Source organism: Antedon bifida, chromosome 8, assembly GCF_963402885.1.
Source record: "Antedon bifida chromosome 8, ecAntBifi1.1, whole genome shotgun sequence".
In the NCBI taxonomy this organism is placed as follows: domain Eukaryota; kingdom Metazoa; phylum Echinodermata; class Crinoidea; order Comatulida; family Antedonidae; genus Antedon; species Antedon bifida.
In genome coordinates this window covers 16866636-16892852 of record NC_136233.1, presented here as the reverse complement: position 1 = coordinate 16892852, position 26217 = coordinate 16866636, and the positions used below count along the sequence as shown (strand labels likewise).

The following is a 26217-nucleotide window of genomic DNA, read 5'->3' as shown; positions in this document are numbered from 1 at the left end:
CTATCCCAATAACATAGCCTAGCCGTTAATAACCAGTCGTTATGTAGTTAAAAGAGTAAATTAATTTTGATTTCATTCATGTTGCTTGCATGAACCGCGAAAACATTGTAATTCAATTAATGAAATCGATTAAACCAGTACTATCCAGTCAGTTCTAAATAAATCACTGTTATCTTATGTTTGGTTTGATTCAGTGGTCTGGTTCGAAGATTAAACGGTAAGCTTTTTATCTAGGCTAATTAGGCTAAATGCTTTAAGTAGGCCTAGTGGCTAGCCTAGTAACTCCTATATAGTGCATAGGAAATCACCTTCCTTCCTATTCTGCAGCAGGGCAGGGGGAGGGTGATCTGAAAATGAGAAGAGCGGCGTGCTCTTTGATGTGCGAGATGGGCTAATAATCTAGGGCTAACCTCCTCCTGCTGTTTATTGAGCACTTTTCTGAATAAAAAAACTGAATTCTGTATTTGTTGTTAAAGAATTACAATCTCTGACAATCGCTCCACCCGATATAAATTTCCCCACCTCCACTCCATACAAATCTTGCTAATCCCCAACAAATCCCCATTTAATTAGGCATTTTGGTTTGGGCTTACCAATAATGGAATCTACACTAATCTACGTATAACGCAAATGCTGTTTTTTATTACAGAAAAATTGTATAAAAAGAATGCCACAGCGACTATTTTTGGTAGCTGGTCAGTGTAGGTGTGAGGAGAGTTGTCCAAACCACTGTTGTGACTCATGACCCAAGTTTCTATTAAATTACTACTACTAAAGAAACTTGTAAGATGGAAACCAAAATAAAGGTAAACAAAATAACGGAAAGAAAAAGGGTCATAATTAACGGAATATTATAAGAAAAGAACAAAGCATGCAGAAAGGAAAAGGAAAGAAATGAAGGGTGATTCTAAAATGGATAAATGGACGAAACCTATCCGACTGGTTTTTTTTAAGATCTCCTTACCGTCCAACTTCTATGAGCAATGCAACTGAAGTAGTTTGAGGAGCTTGTAAGCGGCCAGTCGAATACTCATAAGAAAATAATTAATTGGTTAATATTTAAACAAATATAAATGATATGTTTTTTGTACAATAACATCTTTTTCTTTTCATAGTCTGAGGATGTGATGCTAAGAGACAGTTTCCATGCTTTAAACATTCTCTCTGTACTTGATACGTATCGCAAAGAAGGCCGAATGTGCGATGTTATTCTATGTTGTGAAGGTCATTCTATACCGGCTCATAGGTAAGTATAATACCCCTTCAGCTGGAGTCTGCACACACCAGGCCTTTAACATCTGCAAGTTCGTTTTAAACTCCAGAGTTCAAAACACCAGAGTACCTAGTGGTCCAGAGACATTTTTTCAGAGTTTAATATGAAAGAGGCATTAGTTTGTTAATATATTTGTCTTGTTTGTGATTTATTGTTTTATTTTAAATTAATTTCAGAGTTGTCCTTATGTCATTTAGTGCATATTTTGAGGCAATGTTTAACAGCAATATGTCTGAAAGTAGCCAATCATCAATCACTATTCACAGCATAGTTCCTTCTGCTTTGGATGCATTGATTGAGTTTGCTTATACTGGTAATATATTGGTAAGATATGCTTGCTTGCTCATACCATGGACCTATAAATTAAAATAGGTGCTCAACAGTACTACCCAGTAGTAGTACCCACAGTAGAACGCAATGGCCAAATGGGGGGCCTGCTGTTTATATCAGGTTCATTTGCACTCAATCCCAATCTCTGCAATAGGGATTATCACACCAATAACCACACATACTGTACCTTACTAAAATTTGGGCTCAAATAGTGCAAATTGCTTACTTATTTTCTATACTATAGATTAATGAAAATAATGCCCAGGATGTTCTTGTTGGCTCGTCAATGCTTCAGATAACCACAGTAACGCAGACATGCAGCCAGTTCATCCAATCACAACTCGTGTCTGACAACGCCATCGGGATTCACTTCTTTGCCAAAATGTACTCGTGTACAGAACTTCTTAAAGCTGCAGACTGGTTAATAACGAAGAACTTTGTAAAAGTCGCACAGAGCAACGAGTTCTTAGAACTTGACTCGGAGAAACTTAAAAACCTGCTGAACGACACCTCTGTTCGTATGGTACCTGGAGAGAGAATTGTGGCCGGAATTAGTCAGTGGTTTAGATATGATCCACAGAATCGGCGTGATGGTTTGCAAGATATCATTGAATATTTGAAGCTGCAGGGTCCGCATCCCCACCTTATGAATAATGTGAACTTTGACCTATATGATGTCCAAGACCAAGAGATGGTGGACGTATGCCAAATACACACTGTAAGGTTTTTCCCATTTTTTCAGTTGAGTCAATGTATTTAACAATGTTCTTATTTGGAAAATATGAGAGTTGGTCTAAGTGAACTCAACCTCAAAACATTAAAATTCATATTTGATATTCCTAATTATTTTAATCATGATTGATGTTTTATACACAGGGCTTATTGGCAGTTGGTGGGGTATGTGAAGGTCTAACACTATCATCAAACCTCTTCTATGCCGGGGAGGGTACAGGAGGGTGGTGCACTGTCACCCCAAGTTCTGTAACTTTAGCTCCATTGAATCAGGCGAGATCAACCTTTGGTATAGCTACAGATGGCTCGGATGTCTATGTTGCAGGTATGAAAAGTGTTATAATTTTAGCAACTGAGTTAAAACCAGTCAGTTTTTCCATTTAAAGACCCAATTTGTAGATGGAAGCTACAATATTTGACTAGTACCCCTTTCACATCGCCTAGCAAAACTCAAGGACATTAACAAGAAAATAAATAAATTAAAAATAGATTTCATTTTTGTAATAATATCTATTGAAATAAAGTGCAAAATTAGTAATTTCATATACAGATTCAAATTAAAGCTTCCTTCACTAAAGTATGATATGTAAAATAATTTTAATTTAAATATGTGCCTTTACAGGTGGTAGTAACTCCTGCTATGCTCTGAATGTAGTTGAATATTATGAAAACATCAGCAACAGATGGAAATTGCTCACTCCTCTTCAAGAACCCAGAAATGGCTGTCAAGCTGCGATGATCAACAACATGCTACTGGTAGCTGGAGGTCTCAATAACGACTATCTAAAGTCTGTGGAAATGTACAACGTAGATCGTGAGACCTGGTGCTATGTGCAACCAATGAACTTCCATCGTGGCTTTTTTGCGGTTGACGTGATTGGTGGAATAGTTTATGCTGCCGGAGGTACAGGTAGGTAAAAGAGTCCAACATTCTCACCATCTGAAATAGATTTTAAGGAAATTATTTCTAAATATTTATGGTTGATTGACTGAATAATTAATGTATAGGTAATTAATAAGTACTTTTACCTGTAGAAATGATTACATAAACTATAAATATAAACATAAAGGATGTACAGTAAAGTATTGCATGAAAACTTTTTTATAAATACTAACCAACAGGTGGGCAGCCTGGTTGCAATGACTATCTAAGTACGGTTGAACGCTACGACTCTGGACATGACAAATGGACCGCTCTTCCCGAAATGAACGAAGCTCGTGGGAACTTATCCTGTGCTGTTCTCAACGGATGCTTTTACGCTATTGGTGGCTTCAACGGACACTTTCTAAAAACCGTTGAACGCTTAGATCCACGTACAAACCGATGGGTGTCGGTGGCTTCTCTACGCAATTACAGAAGTTCTTCAACCTCGGCTATTTTGGATGGTACCATTTACACAATAGGGGGATTTGACAGCAGGCATGTTGTGTACACTGTCGAAAAGTATGATCCTGTGGCAGATTGCTGGTTAAAGTGTGATGCATTACCAGCCAGGATATCTGGCCTACAGGCTGTTCCTTTGTGTATTTGACACTTTATATGCATATTAAGAATGTATAATATATGTATATGCATGAAATGCATACATCTTCATATGCATAGTTATCTTTATTATAATAAGTAGATATATTCAAATTATTCAAATGATTTTATTTTGCAGAAACTTATTGTCTGTTATTCAAAGTTTTGTAGCTTTGTATCTTGCATAAAATGCTGTGTTATTAATTTGTTTATGTAAACTTTTTGTGTTGAAAATGGTGAAATTTTGAAAATTAACTCTTTTTTTGTAAATAAAATGTTTAAAAATATACATATAGCATCATAATTACAGTTAAAAAATTCAGCTATAATACAGGTAATAGACAATTATATATTAAACATATACTTATGATAACAGTACTGTACTACTCTGGAGTTACTGTACAGTATATCAAAATAATGATTTACTGGTGAATCAAAACTCATACTATGTATATAGCAAACATAATTTTCACAGCAAACGCATATTTCTAACTATTCTTTCAAATATGTCATCAAATGTGTAGCTCTTTATACTTTTGTAATGTTGCCTTTCATTTTTGCATTACAATGTTTTAGCACAGTGTGACTATTGATATACTTGTATATTTATCAAACATTGGTTTTTGATTTATAAATAAAAATAATAAATATTGAGATTTATTTAAGGCATCTTTACTGTTATGGTCTACTGTAGTGTTACGCCTGTCTGGTCTGGTGCCATTTTATGTCATCTTTAGACCTCTACTATTATGCCTGCCTGGTTGGTGCCATGTTATGTCAACTTTAAGCCTCTACTATTATGCCTGCCTGGTTGGTGCCATTTTATGTCATCTTTAGACCTCTACTATTATGCCTGCCTGGTTGGTGCCATGTTATGTCAACTTTAAGCCTCTGCCTGGTCTGGTGCCATGTTATGTCAACTTTAAGCCTCTGCCTCTACTGTTATGCCCGCCTGGTCTGGTGCCATGTTACTGTATGTCAACTTTAAGCCTCTACCTCTACTGTTATGCCTGCCTGGTCTGGTGCCATGTTAAGTCATTCTTAGGCCTCTACCTCTACTGTTATGCCTGCCTGATCCAGTGTCACATTGTACACCTCCATGTCATCCTGAAAGAAATTGAGAAAAAAATTGTTATGTTGAATAGACCAGTCGATCTTTCAATGAATGAAAATTGTTTGTCCAGTCCACAAACAAATCTACTGTACAGTGTTCTAAGGTTAACTCATCTTGATTCTATTAAACCCAAACCTCTTATTTCAAGAGGCAGAAATATAATTTACCTCAAAGTCCTTAAGAGCATTTTTCACTACATCACAGCCATTAGGTTCTTTCGTGACGGCACACAAGAATCCACCTCCACCAGCTCCTGTTAATATTTGTCCGTATACATGTGGGTGAAGTGCATCCATGATTTGTTTGACTGTGGCAGGCTCACATCCAGTTGCCAGCAGTTTCTTCTGTTCCCAATAGGTGTTCATGCAGCTGCCAATTTTTTCTAGATTTCCTATGGGAGAGGGAAAATAATCAAACAAGCATGGTAAGAATAATTTAATGCTTTGTTCTCATTGAATGTAAGCAACAGATCAACCAAACTGCATTGCACTCAAACAGGAACCAAGCTATGTTGCAAGCAAAACATTTTGATGAACTTTTGAAGTAAATAATGAATCCTAAACAGCCCTATAAGACAAGGGTTCTGATGAACGCTCAGATATTCCCATATAATTCAACCATATGTTCATACCTTCATTAAACGCTGAAAAGCACTCCCATGCGTTTGACTTCAAATTACGCACATTATCAACCACTTGTGGGATCCGTGCATACCAATTCCGAATTACTTCTTGCAAAAGATTTCTAAAACAAATCATTCCAGAAGAAAAGAGGCAATTTATTGTTATGTTATACATTTTATTGTAATTTTAAAATTACTATCTTATTACTGTTCATTCATTACTGTTACATTCTTTTACAAAAAGTATGAAAGGATAGCAAAGGCATGTTTACCTTGCAAGGCGGGTTTTTCCGGTATAAACCAGTACAAACTGGTTGTTGAATCTGGCTAGCATATCGTCTGAGATGTCCACATGAGTGACGTCCACCTTTAAAGGTAACCCTGCTTTACAATGTCCTATATTAATACCACCAGTTAGGCCTAGTAAAGAAAACATATATTTTTATAAAAATTGGCAAAATTACCACACCCAGACTAGTAACTCAGGATAGTCCCACAAAGATTTTAAACCTATTTATAATAATAATAATTACCTCCAACCTGATCTTGCCATCCTCCTCCAGTGGTCAATATTTGTTCCAAGTGCAAAACCTTTACAAAATTAAAAACACATTATTCACCCTGATAATATAAGTACTGTAATAAAATATTCTTAGTATTCTAGGTATTTTAAAGTTTTGTTCGCACTTAGATGCAACTCAACTAAGTAGGCACAGTACAAATGAGTTGACCAATCACAAGCAACAGTCCAAACATAATTTAAATACAGGTGATTGTGACTTAAATGGCTGTGCGTACGCTCAAGCAATATTGTAGACAAAGGTAATTTTTTTCTGGATAATTAAGGCTACATTCACACACACAGAAGTCAACACTATTTTGTTACATAATGGAAAATCATACAAAGCATTGAAAGACTACACAAATGCAATGTAGCTTTAATAAGGAATAAACCGAATTAAGGTGATGAATTAAACTACTCACTGCATGTATAAGTGACGAATTGTCATAGGACTTTCCAGAAGTCTTCCAAAGAACAGCTATCACAGCTCCTGCTAAGATGCTACTGGTTCCAAGTCCTACAAGACAAAATAAATATAAACATGTGTATTTATGCAGTGCAAGAAATATATTGTCAAGTGAAGTTGTAGCTTGATCTCTGGGTGCTGGGTTCAAATCCTGTTAGATGTCAGGATTTTTTCTCAAGCCAAAACAACTCCACTCTCAAAGACTTGTTTAAATACTTTTTAAAAGCGCTTACCTGAACCATGGGGAAGATCTGACCAGGTGTGAAGCTCAAACCCACCACCGTATCGTGACTGGAGCTGATCAGCAAGTGAAATGCTTGATGGAAATTCTACAAGTTCTGCGCAGATGAATGCTGCTTTTAGAAGAGCACCTATAATATGAAAATCAATATGCAAATTTAAAAATAAGTGAAACATGTAAATTAATATGCAAATCAGCAGTGACAGGTATAATGAAAATTAATTTTAGGTGATGAGGTAGACCAGTACAATATTACAACTGTATGCTATTCAAAAAGACCTGTACACAAGTACATCTGTAACACTATTTAAAGACACCTGTACACCAGTACACCTGTATACTATTCAAATCAACAGTACACAATTACACCTGTATACTATTCAAAGACACCTGTACACAAGTACACCTGTATACTATTCAAATACACCTGTACACAATTACAGTACACATGTATACTATTCAAATACACCTGTACACAATTAAAGTACACATGTATACTATTCAAAGACACCTGTACACAGGTACAGTACACATGTATACTATTCAAAGACACCTGTATACAAGTACACCTGTATACTATTCAAAGACACCTGTACACAGGTACATCTGTATACTATTCATATGCACCTGTATACTATTCAAAGACACCTGTACACAGGTACAGTACACCTGTAACACTATTTAACTACAATTCAAATAATTATACAACTTCAACACATACCTGGGGCTTGTGGATTATTGTAATCCTGCAGATCACTTAAAACATTGCACTCGATATGAATGCTATGACTATTATTACACTTTAGAACCAGAGATATATGAGGCCTGAAAAAGGAATCGATTATTTAGATAAGGACCAACAATTATTATCATCAAGCACCCATCAATATTGCTGAAATAAAGCAAGAATAAAAGTCACTCCAACAAGGCTTGAACTCACTATCATATTAATGTTGTTCTGGAGGGTAATGTCTAAGTTTAATAGCACTTGCTTAGGATCTGGAGTTAACATGGTGTACACCCTGGAGTTTTGCTAGGCGATAAGAAAGGGGTATAATTAGTTTGTTCTTAATGTGGAGATAGTGGAAGAGCATAGTTCACAATTATACACACGCACAATACAGTAGGTATCAAATTGGTTGTTAACTTTTTTTCATCAAGATTAACACAATTTGAGGACTTAATAATCTCCTTACGTGTGAATTTTTTTGCACTTTGCTCCGATAGGACGTTTTCCATTCAACTGAATTGCAGCATCGATGACCGCCCCTCCGCTCTCGTACGTAATAGGTGGGGTGTCGGACCAGCCGCCAGATATGTCAATCCTTGCAGGACAAGTTGCAGTCACCCACTTCTCCATTGGTGGAGGCTCACAAGGTAAAGTTGATATAAACTTAAATTTTGAAAAAAAAGGAATGTACAATTTTTGTTCCAAAACAGGAATATAGTTTAGTGGTCACTTGAGTGCAAGTAAGTGTTTGTACCCCAATACTGGTAATTTTCTATAGACCTTTGATACAAAGGCCATAAAAGGAACCTACTTTTGCTGGGGGTAGAGTAATATGCAATGGATTACCACAATCTGACTCCTTACTTACCTGTCTAGCAGACATAACAGCATGTCGGATCAAGATCTGTGCAGCGCCCTCGTAATGCCTTGCTGCCCTCACTAGCGTTACAGGTTGATTCAACCAATCACCTCGAACCTTCTTTAGAAGTTTTACACCTTCTGAAATCCTTTCATTCTAAAGGAAAGAGAAGAAATTAGAAGAAATTTCTTTGTTTAAATACAGTATTAAGTCAACAAAATGTAAATCTGTTAATATTCACAATTACGCACCTCTAGTAGTTGGAATGCTGGCTGCCATTCTGCATTTCCTGCAGGGCCGCTACGAAGGCCACCCTCATTATTTGCCAAAGCTCCGAGTACGCCTGCTATACATACTAGTGTTCTGGCAGCAACTCCTTTAGACTCGGTCGTACAAGCAACTGATTAGAAATTAAAATTAAGAAGGTACTCAAACAGTTTAACAAAAAACGTTAATTTCAGGCAGATTATATGTGGTAAAAATTGAGGAAGTTTATTTCATTTAGCAATCTTTTAATGACTTTTAATAGTATAATAGTCAAATTGATGATGGAGAACAGATTCTTTATTATTTTAAAGACAAAATTGACTGCAAACATTTAAGTTTGATCAAACCTTCATCAAGAACATCCAACAGCTGACTAGCATAGTTCTCAGCAACCAAACTCTTAAAGAGATTCTGAAGTCCATCATCTGTTCCATTTTGAAGAACATCCCAGATATGTCGACGACCACTGATGTAAAATAACTCCCTACCAAGAGCAACAAAATATGAGTAGTATACAGTATCTTTATATACCGGCGCCTTTCAATTCAGGCATCTGATTGGTCAATCGCTATAGTTACTACCATGCCGTCGAACTATAGACCAGCTAAACTGCGCATGTCTGTTTCCTCTATCTTTCTTTCAATATAAAGACGATTGCGTAGCTAGCCCTAGCCTAGCCTAGCCTACGATGGTTAACTTAATGTAGCTGACTTATTTAGAGGATTTAGTAAGTTTTGTGGCCAGTTAAAATATGAAGAAACAAATAAAGTATGCTTTGGAAACATTTATTGCATACCTGGAAGCGACGAATTAGGTGAATGTATGTAACTATATTCACTCATTGATTATATCAATTGAATTATCTCATTATCCACCCAGATTTTCAACTTGAAAAAGAAAAATTTACCTTCTCCAGTCAAACTCACTGGAATGATCAATAGAACTGATGATATCTTCAAATGATAGTCTCCACGAATAGCGCCATCTAGATAGCATGTCTGGGTCTTGCTCACCGGTAACTAACCATAAGACCTCTTTCACACCAACAGTCTTTGTGTGATGCCAAACAGGAAAGAGCTTCGCATTAAACAATGTCTTTTCATAGTCTGACTAATAAAAAATAAAAATCTGCCTCAGTTTAAGTTTTGAATGTGGCAACTCTACAGCTTGTGTTGAATGTTTTACATCACCAAGAAGGTAGACAGTAGTAGGGTCAATCATCAGGTCACTACTTACTATATCACATGACCATAAATCTTCAGCTGTTATTCCAGTCCTGTTGCTGAACATTACCCATGGTTCATTGCAAAATAGTAACTTTCCTTTTACCAGAGGGTTCTGAAAAAGTGGTGATACAGCAAATCAATAAATGTTAATGTAACTAACTTCTCACCTTTAATAAGCTAAGGATAAAGGAGAGTTGAATTAACATTATAATTATTTTTATATACTATATTTAATAAACCTGTAAATGGTCCATTTTTCCCATGATAGTGTACACCTGAGTTTTCTGAGTTCGTTCACCACCAAGTTGAATGTTAAATCTCTGGAAAACCAGGCCGGTACCTAAAATTACGTTATCCTGAAATTAAAAAAACTACATACTGTATATATGACTTACACACACAATAAACGACACATTAGGCCTACTTCCTCAAAATAGTGAAAAAGAGGTGCTTTGTCGTACACATTACATTTAATTTTATTTTTATTTTTAGTATGAATTGTGCTGCTGCTGAATTACCAAATATTATTACTAACTTAATAACTATAAATTGTGTATTATTTTGTTGTGACTCAATCTTAGTTTACTATATATTATGTCAATATACAATTTACCTCTATGTCTGTTAAATCAATCCCATACAACACAGAACTTTTACCAATCTTCATGTTCCCCTGATATAACAATAAATAATATTTTTCCATTCAAAATAGAATTATCTTTAAAGCTCCGTCTACACTATCAAACTAGTTTGACAAAAAAAGTGTGATGTGGCCAAATATGGTAGTGATGTGGCCAAATATGGTAGTGATATGCATAAATATGGTAGTGATATAATATCATCATGTCTATATATGGCTATACATCACATTTTTTTGTCAAATAAAGTTTGATAGTGTAGACAGAGCTTAAATCAATGTGATTAAAGAAAAGAGAATCATTTATTTCAGATCTTTTAATACAAAACAATCAGTAACAGAAATTCTGTACCTTGATTCTGCAGTGTGAGACTGCAGAGTCCAAACCAACTTGAATGTCCCCCTCTAGGACAGAATTAATCACTACACTCGACTCATCAACTAACTCTGGTTTCTTGAAAATGAATTAAAAGTAATACACATTATAATTACTCAGAAATAAAAATAGGACAGTGCTTTTAAACCTACAAAATTGTCTAGGGTTTCTAGTTCATGATTTTGGAAAAACAGGATGTAATATTTATTTTATTATGTAACTGTACCTGAATATAACAATGCTTCCTATTGGTCCACCTTAAGTACCTATCCTGGTCTGATTTCAGAGGGCAAATTGTTAAAAATCTTCGAAATTCAGACGCATCATTAGCCAAATAGTTATAGCTACCATCTTGGAAAAGTTCTACAAAAATAATAAATAAAAAAAATAATAATTAAACTCAAACCAAAAAAAGACATTAAAGTTGGTTACTTCCACAAAAAACAAATAAATGTGCAAGTTTAAATACAACATCAAATTTCTATCTATTAGTAGATAGTGTCAACAACCAGTTTAATTAAACAATTGTAAAGTTCATACATACATATGACCATTGTGATTTACAGTATTTTAGCAATAAATAATAATATACCACCACCCATTGTTTTAGCTGTGACACACACAATGATCAAGAATATATAATATTGTCTCAAGCTCTGTCTACACTATCAAACTAGTTTGACAAAAAAAGTGCGATGTGCCCAAATATGGTAGTGATATGCCCAAATATGATAGTGATATGACATCATCATGTCCATATATATGGGCACATTTTTTGTCACATAAAGTTTAATATGTGTAGACAGAGCTTTATAGTAGTGTAATTAGATAGACCTGCTTGCAACTTAGTTCCTCTCAGATTCTTCCACATAAGTGTCAGTGCTTGAATTATCTCCTTATTCACTTCTATCTTCTGGCCGCTTCTTGGACGCCCGCCAATTCTTTTTCCTGAAGTGAAATCATCTTCGTTCACGCCAATTGCCATGCACAAAAGCATATCAAAGAACAATGACATCTGTAAAGAGAATCCACTCAATCATGTTTGTCAATTGTCAATTTTTTTTTTTTTTTTGGAGATGTACCCCAAGGTCCAGTGTTCAATCATGAACAAGTTCCAGGGTTGTAACTCAGTACTCTTTCTACTCCACACCCTAAGCCTCAAATGAGATTTAGTTAATACGATACTACATACTGTACTGTATGTCTTGAATGTAAAATGTACTTATATACTTACTGATATTGATTTGACTCCACTGTCCAGACCCATAAATGTGCATGCATCCAGTGGTGGTAATACACAAAAGGAGGCTAGTTTTTCTGATACTCTAATCAACCAAAACAGAATAAAATGCTATTGAACGCATTAAACTATAGTTGACAAAAAAATAAAACACTTTAAATCATTGTTTTTATTATCAATTAAACTGTTGAAGACATTATCGTTATACTTACTTTTCAGAGAAAAACACAATACCAGCGACAAGTGGAACATTTCCGTCTGGTAGGGTACACTGCTTAAGGGCGGTTGGTGTTCCCTTGTAAATTATGTCTTCTATTAATCCCTGGCCAGAAAAAGAGATGCAAAGATTTTGAAAAGTATTCAGGACGACAACTTGCACATCAGAAAGAAATGTCTTTTACTCCTTATACTATTGTATTTGCAGTGCATATAGCCATGGAGTGTTTGTAAAGGGGGTTACACTAGACTAAAACAATCTATTAGACAACCTCCTATTGCCATATTTGTAAATGTCATATTGTTTTATTTTTTTGGTAATAAAAGTGAAATATAAATATATAAATATTAAAACTTTACTGGATTTGAACTCGTGACCTTGGGATTAGACCCAGGGCCTATGTATCAAAACTTACCTCTTTACTAATCTTGTATACTCCATGATTCCTAGCATAATCTATACTGCCTGGTACTGTTATTGCACGTACACCCTGAAATTCTGTCCAGTCCAGATCCACATCTTCTGGGATGTTCAACAGCATCTCTGTACTGCATACCCAGACACCAGGAGGAGTTTTGACGGCAATCTGAATAGCACAAACAAAAATAGCTTATTGGTATTGACCCAAGATAATAGGGGTCGAAAGGGAAAATGGGAAAGGATGTGACAATACCACAGATTATTTGCTCACCTTAAAAGTCATGAGATATAAGATATAGTCCAGGTTGCATGTAAGGGCTTCATAACCTTCATCTGTCACTGTCTGTAGGCTGACTGGTAATGTAACAAAAGCCTTACCGCAAGCATCAAATACATAATCACGCCCCTAAATTATATCAGGATAGAAAAAACAGTTTAAATAATTATGATACCTGAAGTATTTTATCAGCTTCTGCTTTTACGGATTTTTGCGAGAGCTTTTCCAACTTTCATAAGTCCTTGATTGACACAAAATTTAATGATAATTCCATAATTACAATGAATGATGAATGAAATAGTACTGGATTAAAGGAATGGAGAAAAACTAAAGTTTAATGAATTATTATGGTTAGTGTGAATGGGAAGTAGACTGAAAAAAAAAGGTTGATGGAGTTATTTTGGTAAGTCTGAATGGGAGGTAGACTGAAAAAAAGGTTGATGAAGTTATTTTGGTAAGTCTGAATGGGAGGTAGACTGGAAATCGTTCTTAAGAGCCCCAAATATTCAATTTGATTTTAAATACTGTCCTTTAAAAACAATAATAAATAGCTATTTTACCGCATGAAGAATCAAGATTCTTGCACCTGTTAAAACGTCAACGTTCAATACCTATATAAATATGAAGCAAAAACATCTAATCAATCAGTTAAAACTACATTGACAATAACACTTGACATAAAAGTTATTATATCCGATACAATTAGAACAAGTAACATGTATTTTTAATTGAAAACAAAATTTACCGTAAAGTTATTCTTAGCGCTCAGATGCTCAGCAAGTACTAGTAGTGCGTTCAATGTTGCACCACCGCTTCCAACACTGCCCCCTGGATCTTCGACTGTGACAATTACAACATTCTCATCGATGAGGCCCCTTTTCTTGCGCATTTCAAGCTCTACAGAATAAATGTGAATTAGAACTATATAGAACTAGTTGAATGGTTTGATTATCTTTATCAAACTGAAGAGTTTTAGTTTTCATTCTGGAAAAACAAATTTGGTCCCCTAAAGATTCCCGGTTTTAAGAGAGTAGTAAACTCTTCCAATTAAAATTCTATAAACACTTTACTTATAATATTTGAATATAATTATATTATCATATCAATTGACCAACACAACGAGACAGGGACAAAAGAACAATCTATGGATAAACAAATGCATGAATTTCCAACTTTAACTTTGTTTACACTCTCAAATTTATGTGAAAAAAAAGTGATGTGCCCATATATGGATATAATGATGTCATATCACTGCAATATTTGGGCATATCACTACCATATTAGTGCAGATAACAATAACAGTAACAATAATAATAATATACCGCATTTATATAGCGCCCTTTTCATGAAAAAAACATGCTCAAAGGCGCTTTACATAGATACATCAAAACAGACAAAAAGTTACATAGATACATACAGTAGATATATAAAAGTATGGATACAGATCAAATTAATTTTTTGGAAAAATTCCTGGTTTTCAAAGAGTATTGGGAGGGTTAACTGTAAAAGAAACACCATAGGATTATTATTATGGTAATTATAAAATAAAATGTAAGTAGTAAAAATGATCACAAGCTGCTACCTTGTTGGTACACTTGAGCGTCTGTCTTAGATCGACAAGTGAGTGCTATTGCGGTCCACTGTGCTCGTTTTTTCTTGTACCTCCCAGTGTTATCAATGCAGTCAAGATGTTCAAGCTACAAAATAACATTTTAATTAGTTAGTTAATTAGTAGTAATATGGCACCACTTCACTGATAACTTCATTACATTATAAGTATACAAGTATTCGCAGATTCAGAAAGGTAAAAAAGAAAAGAAAACATTTTCTGTGGAGGGAGGGTTTAGAGGTAAACACAGTAGTACTGCTTCATTTTCTCTGTACAACATGTTTAACATACAATATTATTTCTATTAATTTTATATTTATGTCAACAACATTTAATGACATTTATGAACAAAATTACAGGAGGTTTACCAGATTTTGAAGTCGTTTTGTTTCAGAGATCCATTCAGTAATTTCAGCCTTGTCGCTGTCACCAGCAGCAGATGTACTACTGTCCATGTTAAAGTCGATGTGTGCACGCTTTAAAATAAAATGTGTTCATGCACATTACGATGTTTCCCTAACATTCAATTACAGAGTGAGCACCTAACATTTATTGTTGAATTCCTGGGTGGAGGAATTGATTACAATGCGAATGGGACATAATAAGATGGGTTGTAGGGGAAATAACGCCACCTAACTACACATTCTGAACTATGAATGAATATGTTTAGTATTATAGTAATATAGTTTAGTCATAATTAAGTCATCAATGGCATTATCGGCCTATCCTGTATAAAATAGAGCCATTGTATTGCATTTATGATTCCTGCATACATGCTACATACATCATGATATATTGTCTGTTTATTATTGTGCAGTCACAAGAGATTAATGATAAGATTAAATTAAGCCCCTAATTGTATTTCTTTAAATAGAACCATAAGGTCATAACCCATGCTTAATTTATAAAGTACCTTTTTTAAATGTCCAGCTAGTTGTTTGTTGGTCCCTCTTTCACCACAACAATCCAGTCCAGTACTTTGGAGCTGTGGATTCACTGAAGTGTAAAAACATTGACCTCATTCATTGCCTTATATGGATATGACGTTATGAAAGGGGAAGCCCCATATAAACGTGTTTTGTTTTGGTAGTCTGTTGCTATTTCTTTTGAAACGTGTCCTAATAATTATTTGATAATAAAGTTAATGTTTGTGCAGTTCAATATGTTATTGTCTAGGCCTAGAGTATCATTAATAATAATATTTATCAAATTATATTGAAATACTGTATGTAATATGTACAACCATGGCCAATTAATTTGTTATGTGATGCATGTTCACTAAATCATATATACCGCCCTCTCTACATCTTTGTTTTACCACCGCCACTGGAACCGTGACACATGATACCACCACAAACAACACCACAGCTCACACACAGAGTTACCGGGAGAGAGACGTTTCACGTAGCCCTAGCTAGGCCTAGGTAAAAAGTCCGCTGAAATTCTCAAACAGATGAATGAAAGGTAATGTTTTAACATCATTTATTAGTACCAGGCCTAGTAATACTATATGTAGGCCTAGCTAGACCTCCTAGCCTAGAGGCTACGCCCTAGGCCTACATTATTAGCTGGGCCTATAGCCTACTACTACTACTACTACTAAAAAAGAGTATAGGCCTGGCCTAGGCCTAACTAATACCATGGACTTGGTCCTATTACTAGATAGAGGCCTAAAAATTAATAGAATAAAATACTAGGCTAGGCCTACTGTAGGTAGGGCCTACTAACTACTACAGTACACCTAGTATTAGGCAAGGCCTACTAGCTACTACTCAATCAAGATTAACCTCTAACTAGGCTACTACTAGTACTAGGCCTACTGCCTATCTAATAGCTTTACTCCACTTGCTAATATCATCGTGGTGGTGATGGTCGGTGACCATGAAGTTTGTGTCTTGTGAGCGATTTCAACAACAAGCCAACAATTCATCCTCATTTAATTGTAGTTCACAGAATTGTTTTTATGTAAAAAAACAATTAAGAACTATAATGGTTTACGATATCCTGCATCGCATTTGAAATAGGTCGTGTTAATTATTTATTTTGGTTGAAAGAACTAGTTAAAGAACGTAAAGTGTATCCAGTAGCAATGATTTCATATACCACCTTAAAATTAAGAGAGGTTCATGTGAAAAAAATGATGAGGCTTAATGTTTGACGAGAATGGTACATCTCAATTTTTAAAACTGTTAGTCACTAAGTATAATTTCTCTTTGAATGGTCTCTATACTATTGTTTTTTATTGATACTGCTATTGTTACTATTTTCACTTTTCTTTTATACATGTGGATTTCTTCTTAAATCTTAGTTTTACTAAATGATGTAACTTCTAACTTCTAATAATTGACATTTACTTGACCTTATCTTAATGCGGAGGGAGGAATGACAATTGAGTCACCTGAACTCTTAGTAGCGTACATCCTGTTTTAGTAGACAACATAAGTTTTTAAAATCAATGAAAAAACAAACATACTATATTTTCCATTCTGTACTACAAGATCATCAACAAGAATAGATGCATATACTGAAATAGTTATACACTAAATGTTTGGATGTATGTTATATTGTATTTAGATTTTACCAGAGTATCATAGAAAATTCTGTAATAAATGTGTTTTACAGTTGCTTAACTGTGGTATCATAGACCATAACCTAACCCACCAACCTTACATGATATAGGCTTGCACAACATGCTGTATTACAGATTCTTGCTACATAATACTGGGCAAAATTATAGAGATGTACCACTGAGAATCTGGTATAATTCAAAAAATATTTTATTTTAACAATATATTGTTACTTAAACCAGGGAAGAGTTAACTCTTCCCTGGTTAAACTGTATAATAGCAATTATATAACAATATTAAAGTATAATTCAAATTTGTCAATCTAGTACGGTAGTAGGGGAAGAGTAAAAATTTAATTTTACTCATCCTTGGTTATATTCTGTTCACAATACATGCAGATTTTTATTGAAGTTTTCAAATGACAATGAAATGCTAATTATTGGAGCCATTTCCTTCCTGTTATTAGTACTGTAGTAGTTTTTACAGAAAATTTAGATTTTTTTAATTTTACACTATTTAAAAATCCTACAAATAACTTTAATATTTTGTGCTAACTGCTTTTATGTTAATACTGTATATATACTGTAAAACTGTAATATGCTATACATCAAATATAAAATATGATATAAAATAAGGTTTATACTCATTATTACATAATAGTACAATAGAGCCTCTATTAAGGGGACACCTTCAGGACCCAACAACCTGTCCCCTTAATAATAAAGTATGCATGTTCCTGTTCCTTTTGTACAACAAAATAAGTGTGTTATTAAAAAGTAATTGTTTATAATAATACTTTACCTTTCTTTTTTTAAGGCTATCAAGAGGATTTATATAGCAGAACGAGGACATACAGATTTTAATAATGAATTATTTTAAACTACGGACGTTGGTAATTGTCCTTATTTTTTTAATGATATCGTTTATTTTTACGTATGTTTACACAAATGGAAACTATCTCCGATTGCCGAGTGATCCTAATCATATGCAAATTTTACCAATGAAAGCGTATATCGATAATTCCCACCAATTCATATATGTAAATAAATCTGATAAACACCAGGAGTTTTTAATAGTTAATAAAGAAAATAGTCCTGAAAAACATGAGAATTTGAACATTCCAAACAAGAACGAAATTCCAATTGATGGAGCTGCTCATATTTCAAACCAACAAGAATTAAAGGAACCAGTTTTGACGCAAAATCAAGTAAATAAAGAAGAGCAACATGTAGAAACATGGAAAGATACAAATCATTTGCACGTTGGGGTTAAAACAGAAGAAAATGTTGCAATTAGCCTGCCAAAATCAACTCCCGCCAGACCCTGCAACAGACTCTGGGTGAAAGGTCGATCAAAATGGTTTGATCAACGCTTTGATGGTACAATTTCATCCATCTGGACGCGCGACAATATTAAACAGACTTCAGCGATCAACAACTGGTGGTTGGTAAGTAAATTTTGTACCTACAGTAGCTATCATGGTAGACACCAGGGAGGAATGTTCCATTTACATACATTCTTTTATCTAAAGAAGCACTACAAACAACACACTGTAAAGTTCTGAATCAATCATTGTTTAACTATAAAGAAAGAAAAAATGCCTAGCAATTGTTAACTGGAGGCAATGTGAACACAACCTTTGTACTTTAATGGTGAAACCACTAAAGATCATTTACTAGCAGAATCTAATTTGTAAATGTAATATATTGCATTCTCGCTGAATATATAATACTTTGAAAATTCACAAAAAAAATTTAAAACAACAAGATATACATGGTTTACATACTGTATTACCTACTTCCTTTATTGGATAGAACAACACCATAAGACCATATGTTTTTTTATAAGACCACCTGAATCTCAATTGGTTTACTACAGAAAATACTAAGTATCTCTTAAAGTCCAACTTAACAATTAAAAAAAGTAGATACAGAGCTTCTTACTGCCTTGTCCTTTGTTATTAAATATTATAACATATGCCTTACTAAAAATAGAATCTAGTTAGTATACAGGTTTTCATCTGAATTATAAAAATGTGTACATAGTTATAAGATATAGCTATAAATTATTAGACTGAATAGTAAAAACTACATAAGTTCAACACATATCAAGTATACAATAAGTGCCATGCACTTTGTTCTAAGCACTTTTGACGGCTAAAACAAAAACTACTGAACTACTATTTGATATTTATTTTTGACAGATTATTTAAAATATTATATAAAAATGGATCTGACTCCAGTCAATACACTGTACTGATCTCCCACTAGGCCTGTGATGGAACAGTAATTGCGACTTAGCAATAATTTCAAGAATAATTTTTAGTATAAATAAATGTATTAGACTATTACTCGGCATATAAATATCTTACTGTATAGACCATACACTGATCTATTTTTAGCGGTTTCTATGAATCTAAATACACACACACACACACATACATTTCATTCAGGTATTGGTTATATAGCAATGTTATATTTCCTGTTACATTTATTAAGCCACAGGAAATTTCTTTCATTTTAAACACAAATTCCATTAGTTATTAAAGTAGAAATGTAATGCACTCAATTTATTTTGCAATTTGTGCTTTGAATTTGTATTTTCAAGAGATATAATATCATAAAAAACAATTTTGATGTGAGATAAATAATTAATCCATAAACTCATGTTACAAGAAGCCAGTTCCATATTTAATATTCCTTGCCATGCTATTTGAAATCCGACCATAAAAATTCCATTCATGTACAAGTACACGAACAGATCGGATTATTTTAATGATAAATGGCGGGATGAAAGTAATTACTTGATGGTTGATATCTTACAAAATGACAGTTCATAACATGAATGCTTTTAAATTATCGATAAAGAAAAATTAAGGTATTAAATTTTAAAGATAGAAACCATTGGTGTAGGTAGCTGTGGGCAGTTCAGATGCCTAATTTATTTTACCATGTTTAAAGCTCTGTCTACACTATCAAACTACTTCTGACAAAAATAGTGTGATGTGCCCAATTATACTGTAGTAGTGGTCCATACATGGGCACATCACATTTTTTTGTCAAATAAAGTTTGATAGTGTAGACAGAGCTTTAAGACTATTTTATGGCCACTCACTAACCTTAATTTTACCATAGAGAAACGAAAAACACAACTATTGTTGAACTCTGAATTTCATTCTACAAAATGTTCACAATTCATTTTGAATCAATATGCCTTTTAATTTTAACAAAACATGTCATTGTAGTAACTGTCTGTATCTAAGGAAACTTAATCATAATTTAACCCAACTCCGTTTGTTTAAGAATAATATTAATGTCAAGAGAATTTCAATGTATTGATTCATCTGTACTGTATGCTTGGTAGAATAGTTTTCAACAACAGCTTGCTTGTGTTTACAGGCTATATCAATAAAGTATTGATTGTGACAGAATGCATCTCAAGACTTCTGTTCTTTTTTGATAGAAATTTCAACAACAACATTTGAAATTTAAAACTTAAAGATAAACTATTATGCGACATTAAAAATGGCATATTTAACAACAACAACATTTTTTCAGGAGGGACAATATATCTTTAAGTAAAAATATACTCAGTTAGTCACTACATACTTGATGAAAGAACAGTCGTCACTACATACATGATGAAAGGATTGAGTGAAGTGTATGGGAATATATCTAAACCAATAACAAGAGGAATAAAAACCTTAATATTAAAATGTTGAAATTAAGCTAAAGTGGAACTTGGGAGGAAGCCCTTTCAAACCTAGTTATTTACACAAGTATGTATGTGACCTATCCACCAAAGTTAGTGAAAATTGGCTCTGGCTTTAATATGAATCCAACTTTTTTTCCCAGGAGGTAAATACTGTAACTAAGCATGAATGGACCACAACTGTATTAATGTTATTTACACACTTTTTTCTGTTCTAAAGGGTATACAAAGTAGTAAGAATAAAGATGTACTAGGAGTAATGAATTCAGTATTTACAATGATACCTGACGTAGACGTCTACAAGGATAGGTCAAAGTGCAGACGATGCGCAGTGGTTGGCAACTCTGGTAATTTGAAAGGCAGCAGTTATGGAGCAGAAATTGATGCCCATGATATGGTTATAAGGTAATAGTTAAAAGAAATTGTTTTATAGTATATAGTACTGTGTTGGTAAAATATGATGGTTGCGTTTTTAGTAGTCAGTGAGCAATTCAAACAATACCAGTATTAGTGCAGTTATTTAAACAATTAGGACTGTTCATCAAAATAGAAATGTGAAAACAAGTTCATCTGGTTTTAATGTAGTGGTAAAGTTCATATTAACCTTAAATCAGTGGAAAACTTGTGTGTTAAAACAGTTTCGTTTCTTCTGGCTAACACTAACAGCTAAAAATAAAATATTATACTAATCTATTGAAAGGCATAAACTAGAATCTGAACTTGTTAAACTTTTCTCATCCATTTAGGAATTTTTCTACTCATTTGGCTCCCTCAAAAACTTTTTTCTCAATATTGCCTAGGCTCTGTCTACACTATCAAATTTAATGTGACAAAAAAATGTGATGTGCCCATATGGATATGATGTCATATCACTACCATATTTCAGCATATCAATACCATATTTGGGCACTTCACACTTTTTTCGTCATACTAGTTTGTGATAAAAGCCATTTAGGAATGATTCTACTCATTTGGCTCCTTCAAATGCACTTTTCTCTCAATATTGCAAAGTTGTGGCAAAGCTACGATATATTTATCTAATTTAAATGCTATCAGTAGGCTTCAGGCTACACCTCCACAACCTAAAACAACATTATTATTATTTGTGAGTCAGGATGAATGAAGCTCCATTAGGAGGCTTTGAAAAAGATGTAGGCTACAGAGAAACGCATCGCCTCATGTATCCTGAAAGTTACTACAACATCAAGCAAGATGTACACTTTGTGTTGGTTAGCTTCAAGACACTGGACGTGGAATGGCTCATGAGTGCCATGACAACAGGCACAATTAAAAGGTATGAAATAATAAAAGTAGTGGAGCTGTAGTTTGGTGATTAACATGCTTGCCTTCCAATCCTAATGTCTGGGGTTCAATCCTGACCTAGTTAATACTAGGGTTGACTCAAGACTCTTTCAATTCCACTTCCTAAGCCTCAAATGTGACTTCTATGCATGATAAATTATTTTAAATAGTTTATCCATCCTAAAATTGGCGAGTTTCTCGCTTTTGCATGTGTATGTAATAAAAAATAAATAAATGATAAAAACATTTTCATATCAATTTTAGCAGATGGCTACTATGGTTATTAATTTAACCTTATGACAGTCATTATTCTACTTCTCTATTTACAGTATATCTATTTGTATGTATATGTATACAAGAAAATGAAAAATAGCTAAGCTTGAGATAATATAGATAGTAAAGCACACGTTAACAAATTCATCATCCACACATATGGATCAATATAAATTGGTTTATGAATATTTATAATTAATATACAGTAATCCTGCATAATTTAATTTACGTGTGAAGAATCATTTACCATGATTTTTTTTTCTCGCTAGAACTTGGCGGCCGGTGAAAAACTTAATCAATGTCAATGCAAGTCTTGTGAGTAATTAAAACATTTTTAAAATCTATTTTTATAATTTATTTTTTTTTTTTTAAATACAGCATATATAGTAATATTTACATTCCTTCCTTTTTAAAATGTTATTAAAAAAAATCTACAAATACTACTACAATAACAATTTTACTACATGGTAATAGCTACATTTAACACTGATTTGTTTCACATGTTAAACAGCTAAATCAAAGTTATTGGCATTTACATGCCTTATTTTGTATTTAAATGATTTTTTTAATGACATTTTACAGTGTTAATGTATCGTGGTTAGTCATGTAGATGGGTCAGTTCAGTGTAATAAACCTGCTTTGTGGGAAGGAAGCCAAAAGTCAACTTAAAACAGAACATATTGTTTGTCACATTAATTCATACTGATGTATTTAACCAGTTTCTGTAAAGTTTAAGAGTCAAGAATTCTTCTTGATTTCGCTATGCAATATTTTTATTCAAACGATCACTTGATGATCATAATGATTTAGGAGGTCCAGGTCTGGGTGGGCCTTCCTTCTGAGATCGGCCTACTACTTACTGACCACTCATTTTTAATTAATTTTGCTAAACCAATTTTTATGAATACATGATTGTTTCTGAGATTTTTATTAGAAAATTCACACTGAATCTTACCTCTAATTGTGTCCTCCCTTTCTGGCCATAGAAATTAGACTGTATCAACAGAATGCTATATTTTAATTAGTGTATTCTTTACTATAATTTACTCAATTTGTAATGTTATTTATTCCTATTTTGCCATTGTACAATGATCTACATTTACTCATATGATATCTGAATATGTTATTTAAATGAAGAAAAATCATTCTACAACCATTTCGTGAATGTACTGAGGAAATAAATAAGATTATTTATTTCCTTCGTGTACAAAAGCATTCACTCTCATTTACGTCATTGTACAATAAACGACACATTTTATTTTGGTGTTATATTACTCCAATGGTTTTATCATCCAACAATAATGACTTTTCACAGTTCCTTAAGTCTTTTCTAAATCTGAGCACGTTCTTTAAATGAACAAACATAAATGATTCTAAACACCATTTTGTGAATGTACAATAATAATCTGGACATTTGTAATGTGACAAATGATTCTATCACCTAAGGATTACTTAACTTCAAACCATGACATATTAGTCTTACACGTTATTGACGTCATTAAGCATTCAACCATGATCACAAATATAATTTTATTTACGCAAATATGCAATTGATTGATGGATTCAATTAATTTCTTTCAAAGGTACAAATTTATAATCCGGCTCTGATGAAGCACACTCATGAGGTGTGGAATAAGAAACAAGGGCGTTACCCATCCACAGGATTGCTTGCAGTCATGTTTGCTTTACATGCATGTGATGAGGTATGTCTGTTACATAACAATCATTACAGTTCATATACAAAAGGAACAAGGATAAGGAAATGAGCTAAAAAAGTAATTGTTCAAGAAGATCCCTAGATACTTAAAGGAGGTGGTCCCTGAAAATCCCAGCTGACTGGGTTCACATACAAGAATACAAGTCAACATAATAATATTGCTGTTTTTTACTATGGGAATTGCTAATTACAAAAACGATATTGTTAAAGAATTTAAAAAAATGTATGTCTATATGACAATTTGAAATCTATAGTATGTTTATACTGGTTGAATTTTATACATGTTCTAATGAATAATACAATCATATGTCTGGGTTAATGCTAATATTTTTTATTAAAAATGCAAAACAATATTGAAAGTCTGACTCAGCCAAGCACTAGTTTTTGCTATCAAAAAGAAGAAACAAGCTTGTTTTTCTTCTATAATCTGAATACAATATACACTGCAGTAGAATAGTGATGAAAGACTATAAATGGTACAATTTATTTCAATTTGTTTATAGGTTGATGTTTACGGCTACGGAGCAAACAAAATCGGGAATTGGGACCATTATTGGCAGAATGATGGAGGAAAAGGAAATTCTGCATTTCGGAAGACCGGTGTCCACAACAGTGGTGTCGAATCACAGATTTATCAGCAATTAAATGCAGAAGGAATTGTAAAAGTACACATGGGAAATGCACACAGATAGCGGAAGCAGCCTGCACAACATTTATAAATTATTATTATTGTTACATGGCTGACGAGATGAATATTAGGGTTGGGTTTTTACCCCGTAAGTCATAATTCATTTCCTGTTTGACCGAGTATGGATTAATTTTTATAAACCCGTCTATAATGTTTTTAGTTCCTTGACAACCAGGACTTGGAGGAATAAAACCAGCAGGGTGGGTTTAAATTCTAGAATGGGAAGAATTCTGCATATGAAATAAATATACCACCAAAACGAATAAACAAATATGTATATAATATATAATTAATATCTCTTTTATGGAAGGATAATATTACTAGGGATATGTGTTGTTTACAAAAAAGGTTAAGCAAATCTGGGTGATGGGTGATTGAGTCAGCATCATTCAATTGCTGTCTAGAACCTAGATTATTAGATGGTTAAAACTATATGTTTTTCATATGTTTTTGTCTGGAATTTATGAAATTTGTATTGTTTTTTTTTAAATTAAAAATGAATTCTAAATAGATCAAATAGAGAAAACAAGAATAGTTGCACTTTATACTGGATTTTGTCCAATTAATATATATATTGTTTTTAATTTATTAGCAGTTAAATTAAGTAACACCGATCTTATACCACAGAAAAAATGTTTAAAATGGGAGAAATAACATATTTTTAAGTTGAATTTATATTCACTACTATGATCATAGAGATATATAATATCTCTATGCTATGATAAAATGAGAGGAAAATAATTGTCTTATATAGTTTTTTAATATATGTGTTTTATGTCATATAAATTTAATGACTTATTATTTATTTTTGTTGATCATATTTAAGCAATACCTTTTGAACTGGGTCAACAATTTAACCTATAAATAAGTATTGCAAATAAAATAAATGAAAGAAGAGATAAATAGCAGTCACTAAAAACGATTCTATATAGTTTTCAAATGTAGCCTGAAAATATCATGTACTATTTTGTTCTTTTTGGTAATAAGGTTTTCTTGTAATAAAAGTTTATAAACAAATTAAGTTGTTATCATTATTATGTTATATATCTCATAAATTTCGAACTAATAAGCAAACGAAAAGAAAAGAAAAAGGGCTCATGTTGGCAACAGTAAGGAATGTTGAAATGGTGTACATACAGTCAGAGGCGTAACAGCTATGAGCGCTCATTACATTGGCTAAACCCAGGGGCCCCGGAGCTTATGGGGGCCCCTGGATAGTGCTCAGAGGAAAAAACAGGC

General features: G+C 33.4%; 3 protein-coding genes across 6 annotated transcripts; 2 read left to right on the top strand and 1 right to left on the bottom strand.

The window, feature by feature from the left end:
- The first annotated feature begins 66 nt into the window (after positions 1-66).
- LOC144849561 (kelch-like protein 12) lies at positions 67-3994 on the top strand. 2 transcript variants are annotated; one of them, XM_078706508.1, is made up of 9 exons: positions 67-217; positions 650-806; positions 1116-1246; positions 1450-1597; positions 1848-2321; positions 2480-2660; positions 2991-3245; positions 3458-3890; positions 3939-3994. In XM_078706508.1, the coding sequence occupies exons 2-8, from the start codon at positions 789-791 to the stop codon at positions 3865-3867; spliced, it is 1617 nt and encodes a 538-aa protein (XP_078562634.1). In that variant the 5' UTR covers positions 67-217; positions 650-788; the 3' UTR covers positions 3868-3890; positions 3939-3994. The 2 variants fall into 2 exon arrangements, with proteins under 2 accessions (XP_078562634.1, XP_078562633.1); XM_078706507.1 differs by having other exon boundaries at positions 2958-3245.
- LOC144849560 (L-fucose kinase-like) lies at positions 3966-15193 on the bottom strand. 3 transcript variants are annotated; one of them, XM_078706504.1, is made up of 28 exons: positions 15089-15193; positions 14694-14808; positions 13857-14008; positions 13672-13722; positions 13106-13240; positions 12830-13000; positions 12410-12519; positions 12192-12282; positions 11792-11972; positions 11184-11320; positions 10934-11035; positions 10558-10617; positions 10184-10300; positions 9955-10056; positions 9626-9828; positions 9066-9202; positions 8703-8851; positions 8461-8607; positions 8059-8255; positions 7584-7687; positions 6855-6992; positions 6578-6672; positions 6127-6184; positions 5866-6013; positions 5603-5715; positions 5139-5362; positions 4854-4964; positions 3966-4791 (listed from the first exon to the last, which is right to left on the bottom strand). In XM_078706504.1, the coding sequence occupies exons 1-27, from the start codon at positions 15173-15175 to the stop codon at positions 4899-4901; spliced, it is 3390 nt and encodes a 1129-aa protein (XP_078562630.1). In that variant the 5' UTR covers positions 15176-15193; the 3' UTR covers positions 3966-4791; positions 4854-4898. The 3 variants fall into 3 exon arrangements, with proteins under 3 accessions (XP_078562630.1, XP_078562631.1, XP_078562629.1); XM_078706505.1 differs by having other exon boundaries at positions 3966-4752; XM_078706503.1 differs by having other exon boundaries at positions 3966-4964.
- Positions 15194-16055: 862 nt separating this feature from the next.
- On the top strand, positions 16056-25989 carry LOC144850563 (CMP-N-acetylneuraminate-beta-galactosamide-alpha-2,3-sialyltransferase 2-like). The gene is made up of 7 exons (XM_078707858.1): positions 16056-16184; positions 18104-18734; positions 21219-21403; positions 22113-22292; positions 22843-22888; positions 24157-24276; positions 24794-25989. The coding sequence occupies exons 2-7, from the start codon at positions 18153-18155 to the stop codon at positions 24980-24982; spliced, it is 1302 nt and encodes a 433-aa protein (XP_078563984.1). The 5' UTR covers positions 16056-16184; positions 18104-18152; the 3' UTR covers positions 24983-25989.
- Positions 25990-26217: the final 228 nt, after the last annotated feature.

What these genes read in the sequence shown, in the direction of transcription:
- LOC144850563 (XM_078707858.1), top strand. Translation starts at nt 18,153, where the DNA reads ATGAATTATTTTAAACTACGGACGTTGGTAATTGTCCTTATTTTTTTA. An exon ending in CGATCAACAACTGGTGGTTG is followed by an intron (nt 18,735 to 21,218) that starts GTAAGTAAATTT and finishes TCTGTTCTAAAG; the next exon opens with GGTATACAAAGTAGTAAGAA. An exon ending in ACAACAGGCACAATTAAAAG is followed by an intron (nt 22,293 to 22,842) that starts GTATGAAATAAT and finishes TTTTCTCGCTAG; the next exon opens with AACTTGGCGGCCGGTGAAAA.
- LOC144849561 (XM_078706507.1), top strand. An exon ending in CTTATACTGGTAATATATTG is followed by an intron (nt 1,598 to 1,847) that starts GTAAGATATGCT and finishes TCTATACTATAG; the next exon opens with ATTAATGAAAATAATGCCCA. An exon ending in TTATGCTGCCGGAGGTACAG is followed by an intron (nt 3,246 to 3,457) that starts GTAGGTAAAAGA and finishes ACTAACCAACAG; the next exon opens with GTGGGCAGCCTGGTTGCAAT.
- LOC144849560 (XM_078706503.1), bottom strand. Translation starts at nt 15,175, where the DNA reads ATGGACAGTAGTACATCTGCTGCTGGTGACAGCGACAAGGCTGAAATT. An exon ending in TCTCACACTGCAGAATCAAG is followed by an intron (nt 10,618 to 10,933) that starts GTACAGAATTTC and finishes TTGTTATATCAG; the next exon opens with GGGAACATGAAGATTGGTAA. An exon ending in CAATAATCCACAAGCCCCAG is followed by an intron (nt 6,993 to 7,583) that starts GTATGTGTTGAA and finishes TTCATATTATAG; the next exon opens with GTGCTCTTCTAAAAGCAGCA.